General features: G+C 45.6%; 1 protein-coding gene across 1 annotated transcript; it reads right to left on the bottom strand.

The window, feature by feature from the left end:
* Positions 1-1,295: 1,295 nt before the first annotated feature.
* On the bottom strand, positions 1,296-5,661 carry zgc:114130 (uncharacterized protein LOC570332 homolog). The gene is made up of 2 exons (XM_064302277.1): positions 5,465-5,661; positions 1,296-3,967 (listed from the first exon to the last, which is right to left on the bottom strand). Exons 1-2 carry the CDS (start codon positions 5,525-5,527, stop codon positions 2,849-2,851), a joined length of 1,182 nt encoding a protein of 393 aa, XP_064158347.1. The 5' UTR covers positions 5,528-5,661; the 3' UTR covers positions 1,296-2,848.
* Between the last annotated feature and the right edge of the window lie 300 nt (positions 5,662-5,961).

Below are 5,961 nucleotides of genomic sequence, written 5' to 3'. Positions count from 1 at the left end.
CCCCGATTTCCCTGTTTGTTTTCCTGACAAGACAAACACGAGAATAAATTTATGATTTTGAGCTGTACATTGCAAGTCTACTATCCTTTTGCATATTCAGATGTGTGTAAGGGCTACAAGCTTAACTCTGCCTCCACCTTCTCTCACTCTCACTACCAGCAGTGATACAGTACAAGTGTGCAGAAAGTACCCTCCCCCCTCCCTTCTACATTTGAAAGGGATTCCTTTATCTGGGACCATATGTTTGACCCGCTGTCTCAGTGAATGTGGCCATCTGCTCAAAGTCCAAATGGGTCTTGGCTGCGAGTATGTGTCTGCTTTTGTGCAAACTCACTGGGCAATGTGAGAGAATCTCTAAAACCTCACAATAAAGAACTCCTTGAGACTCAGCAAATTTTTAACTCTTTAAATCATAGCAATGCCTGTATTGGGGGCGGGGAGGCTGTAACTTAAGCTTTAAACAAACAAAAAACTTAACTTCACAGGCCTAAAATCTAAAACAGGATTTAAAAAAAAAAGAAAAAGAAAAATTACTTCAGGTCTCAGGAGCTAAATACAGGCTCCTTTTAAATCCTGTGCAAATGACGCAGCAGATGAGGAGTTGGGGGGGGGGGGGGACATATGATAGCACTGGAGAAAGACATCCCAGTGCCTTGTTTTATAGCTATGCATGAGCAAAGGGTGTTAAGACTTCGCTAAAACAAAGACCACCCCCACCACTATCTCCACATGAAATCTGGTCTACACCCACCCACCCAAACCTGAATAACAATGACGCTCAGAAAGACAGTACAACAAAAAGGAACCACCCCCTCAAATCTCATTATCCTTTGAAACGAATGTTTTGTGTCCAGTCCGTAAGTAGACGCACACACAGGCAGAGAAGCTCCAACAGTTTGCCATTAAAATGTAATCTGTACACAGTGCACACATGCAATGTTCTGCACCAATCAGTCAAAAACTAAAATTTTTTAGAAACTTAATTTACAAGCCAAAACATCCCCCTAGTGAGTGACGGCCACAACATCTCATTTCAACAGCAGACGTAAGTGATTAAAATTCCTGTACAGCAAGTTAACGTTGTCCTATAAGGACAACTGTGTGAAGCTATGGCATGCAAAGCTCTTGTTAATGTCACATCACGAGACAATTAAGATTTTATTTGGCTTTGATCAAAACAAGCAGTTAATGAGATTACCCCAGAATTTTGCCTAAGCTCTGAGCTTTAACACCGGTTTAACAAGACCGTTTCTCCATCTTCCTCTCACACTTTGCCCTCAAGAGAAAAGCACAACTTTTTGATTTGTGGTTTTAAAAAAAATGTTTATTTGCGGTACAAAAAAGAAAACCCAAATATATTAAACTTAGTACAAACATAACCAAACAATAACTGAATGTTCTCTATAAATACATATTAAAATAAATTAAAAACATTAATTTACTAGTCGTCTTTTCTCCTTAACACTGTATACAAGCGTGAAGCTTGTCAGCATATGTGGACTTAAAAAAAAAGAAAAAAGAAAAGAAAATAAGTCTAAATGCTGAGAAGCATACCAGAGCCAACTACCAAATAACTCCGAAACAAATCTACTTATTCACTGACAATAACACAAGTAACTATTGACACAGTGTACATATCATTATTTTACCATGTGCAGTGTAAAATCAATGGTTGGACATCAAACTTTCTTGGTGGGGGCAGGGCAAGGAGTCCAATTCAATCCAGACTAACTCCCCCCACCCCCACTTCCCTCTTTTTTCTTCTTTTTTTTTTTTTTTTTTTAAACAGCACCTTGAAAAAACACAGTATGCACTTATTTTTTCAGCTGGTTCCTGATTAAGTAAAAAGGCAAGCCAGATTTTAAAAGCAATGCAGGGATCAAAAAAAAAAAAAAAAAATCCACGTGATGCACCTTTAAAAAAAAAAAAAAAAAAAAAATTCTGTGCAATTAATTTCCAAGTAACTAGTTGATTTAATACAAGACAAAAGCTAGATGCTTAGTCAGTAAGCAAAGAATGCATTACTTATTCAAAATCTGGAAAGTGAAGACATCTTGGAACAAGCTAAGGAACTGAGAAGCATTCTTACCCTGAAGTGGGGGGGAAAAAGTTGAGCTCAACTTCTATATAAAACTTTGACAGTGTTATTTAGCCATTTAACAAAAAAACTGAACATCTGCCAAGCAGCTCGTCTTATGATTCTAGGGTCTGAACAAATGCACACACAAGACAACCAGTCTGGGTGAACACACCTTTTGGGTAAAAAAAAAAAAAAAAAAGCACACCTCTAAAACTTTATCAAAACCCTGGAAATGTTCATGTAAAATGTGTGAGCCCCATGTACAGACTGAGAACCATGACAGAAATATTCGGTTTTTTTTTTTTAACCTCTTCTTTGGCTTTTTAGATCAAGATTTCTTAATCTCAAAATTTTCCCTCTTTTTTGTTTGATTCTACCTGCTGCTTACAGGTCTGAGAGAACAAATAAGGATCCTTCTGCAGCAGCCCATTCTTTAAACAGGAACGTGTCAATCACACTGTGATTAAATCCCATCTCTGAATTATATTCCTGGAAGGGGGGGTTAGCAAAACAAGGTGTCTGACAACCCTCCCCGCCCCCCCCCGCCCCCCCCACCCGTTGTTTTAACAGCATTGAACTCCCTCTTTTACTCAACCGTGTGTAAAAACGCTTACAAGCATTCAGCTGGAGAGCTTACCTGGGCGCCTAGCAATGGCCCGTACGTTACAGTAGGTATACAACGGTATACAATCAAGGCTTCACAAAAATGTACAAACGTGTTTAATCTGCACGAAGCTAGCTCTTCCCGCGTGCAACTACAGGGCGGAGTTAGATGAAGAAGGCGGAGCCGCCATTGCCGAGGCCGTCGTCGGGCACCGACAGCTGGCTGAAGATGGGCAGCCGCCGGCTGGCGCCGTCGAAGACCGAGGTCTCCGAGCCGCTGAGGCTGCTGGACGAGCTCCCAGACCCACCCTCGTGATCGGAGAGGGAGGTGTAGGAGAGGCTCCGGGAGCCCAGCGCAAAGCTTCCCAGCATGCTCTGCTGCTGTTGCTGCCGCCGGCACCCTTCTCCCTCGGGGCGTGGCAGGGCGTGGCAGCAGAAGGGGCGGGCCGGCTCGCGGGAGGCCTGGAAGCGCGGGGACGGATCGAAGGCGGCCGAGAGGGGGTCGGCCGGGGAGAGCAGCTCGGGGACGTCGGCCGAGGCCGGGGGCGAGGCGGAGGGCGCGCGGAGGAAGGGGTGGAGCGGGGAGGGCTCCGGGGGCGGCGGCCCGGAGGGGAACCCGGCGAAGCTGAAGCTCTGCCGCAGCAGCGGGGGCCGGCGGGCGGCGGCGGCGCAGGTGGGGGGCGGGCCCCGGGAGGCGGGGCCCAGGTCGTCCTCGTTGTTGTGCACAAAGTGGCAGCGGATGCCGTAGGGGCAGTACCCGATGGTGTGGAAGGTGCGGCACGGCTCCGTCTTGTACTTGGGGTGGCGGCTGAGGTCGCGGAGCTCCTCGGCCCCGTGGGCGAACTGGCACTTCCCGCCGTACTTGCAGACGCCGCTTTCCGCGAAGGTGCGGCACAGCTCGGTCTTGTACCGAGACGAGGAGGAGGAGGAGGAAGAAGAGCCTGAGCCGGAGATTGTGGGGGACAGGGCGGAGGGCTGCTTGCAGTGGCTGCTGGGGCTGCCGTCCTCCCCGGACGGCCAGCGAAGGTCGCTGCTGCCGGCCTCCACCATGCTGACCGAGCGCTCAGCCCAGAAAGACATTTTGTTCCACCGTGACAGGGGTGGGCATGGCTGCTCAAAGTGCTGCCCCCAGTGGCTGGAGGTCATGGATGCGTTGTCTCTGGAGTCTGTGAGACTGGTTCCTCCCAGGCTGAGAGGGCAAGGGGTCTCCACCTTCTTGTACCCTATGGGCATCACGGACAGGAGGGACTTTGGGGGCTCCCGAAGATCGAGGCTGAGAAACTTCTACCAGAATGAAGAGAAAGGAAAGAACTCCGTGTCAAATGAAGACTCTCACAAACAAAAACAACAGAATTAAACTTGCCGTCAGAGAAAAATACATGCAATGAAACCAGCAAACCAGCCATGTCACAAACAGGGTCTAAATGAATGTGCTGACAACACTGTTGTTTTAAATGTTCTTTAAGGGCCAACTATGAAACAAGTCTTAGGCCCATGAGAAAAGAACACAGTGTTTGCCCACATGTACAAAATGGGTATAAATTACTTCCCTTAATTTCTGGCAAACTGTTACAGGATAAAAAAATTCATATCCCACCCCCTCCCTGAAAAGGACAAAGAAAAATGATGTGCATGCATGCTGCCGCATCCCTTTGACGGGAGCAGTAGATGTGTGAATAGGAAAGTTAGGAGGCCAGTCTCTGCACTATCATACGCAATCCGATGTCAGCTCTATGACTGTCAAAAGAGGCGTATGAAAGTGGAGGGCGGGGGTGGTGGGGGCACTTTCTAGGATACTTTCTGCATTAAGCAAACTGTTTTCGTAAATGCATTTCCTTAATAGTTCAGGTGTGTTGCACATTTAAACCTTGATAAAGAGGAGTTCAGTGGCAGCCAAGAACGTTCATGGCAACTCGCTAGCAAAACGGTAGATTTTTACATACGTAGCTAAGGCTTTAGGTCATGTCGTGTTACCGAACTAGATTACAAAATATCGAACTAGCCGAAATAAAGTTAGCTCGTGTTGGCAAGCTACTTAACCTTGCTAGCCAAAGTCACCGGACGTTTGCTTACAGGACCGGTAAAACATCGAAACGAAACTAACTTTCTAACGTAAAACTTAAATCACAAACATGTTACAGAACTACAACAATAACCGTAACACTTAAACTGCCATTGCAATAAAGTTTCGCACGCGTTAGCCAACTAACAAATACATGCAAATACCATCCAGTTATAGTAAATCGCTAGCAAACGGATAAACGTGTTGTTAACTCGATAACGTCAGCTAGTTAACGTTCAACGTTGTACAAAAATTGTGTTCCATATGGTGCTGGCTAGCTTGCACACACAATGCTAAAGCCGTCATTTGCCAACTTATTATTGCAAACAACGACTGGCTGCAAACAACGACTGGCCGATTGCTTATAACGGCACAAGTTTCAACGGCATATAAATCACTAAAGAACCTCATGCGATTAACGTTATACGTTTAACCCAGCATGCAGAGGAAGCTAACGCTACTCCGGATAAGACAATTCTGAGAGAATTGTCAAAATGGCAAAACTACATTCAATTAGTTTGGCACTGAATTAATCACTCAAACGCACATGCATGGCGTTACTTGTTTTCAACACGTCATTTAACCTTTGCTGCTATCAAGCTAGATCGCTTAGTGGACTGCTACAAAACATTGTGCGTTTTCTGAACATTTTAACAATCTGCTGTAATTAGCTAACGGTAGATTCACGTTCGTTCTTCAAACTCAAATAAATAATTTACCTTGCACAAAACGTCTTCAAAAAAGACTTCATCGAGAAGAGGATTGAGCACGTACGATGGCATTTTCGAGCTGAAAAAATGCTGATTTCTTATCGTGCCCACGTAATGCTCGTTCCTTCTCGACAGTAACTTTACAAAGTTGTCTGTTGGACTCACGATTCCAGCGGACGCACACGTGTGGTTTTAATGGGGCACAGTTTAAGCTGGCCACGCCTCCGGGCCCAAACTTTTCCCTCCACTCGTTCCGCCCACTCACAGCTCACGGGACATGACATCAGCGTGACGCAACAAACACATGCACGAGACGAGGCCGCAGATGCAGATGCAGACTTGCAGAAACATTCAGTGCAACAGTAGCTAACCTACACGAAGTGTAGTCTACACAACTCATGTGTTAAAACCTCCTGTTGAGAATAAGCGCCCAATAGTGAAAAATCGAATTGTTTTGTACACAATGTAAATAGCAGGAGGACTTGAAGCAGCTTTTGTTAAGATGT

This window comes from Anguilla rostrata, chromosome 12, assembly GCF_018555375.3.
Source record: "Anguilla rostrata isolate EN2019 chromosome 12, ASM1855537v3, whole genome shotgun sequence".
Classification (NCBI taxonomy): Eukaryota; Metazoa; Chordata; class Actinopteri; order Anguilliformes; family Anguillidae; genus Anguilla; species Anguilla rostrata.
This window is presented reverse-complemented; position numbering and strand designations above follow the sequence as displayed.

Bases quoted from the DNA above. Each gene is read 5' to 3' on its own strand.
- zgc:114130 (XM_064302277.1), bottom strand. From the start codon at position 5,527: ATGCCATCGTACGTGCTCAATCCTCTTCTCGATGAAGTCTTTTTTGAA. The intron at 3,968-5,464 runs GTAAATTATTTA...TCATTCTGGTAG, and splicing joins TTGAAGACGTTTTGTGCAAG to AAGTTTCTCAGCCTCGATCT.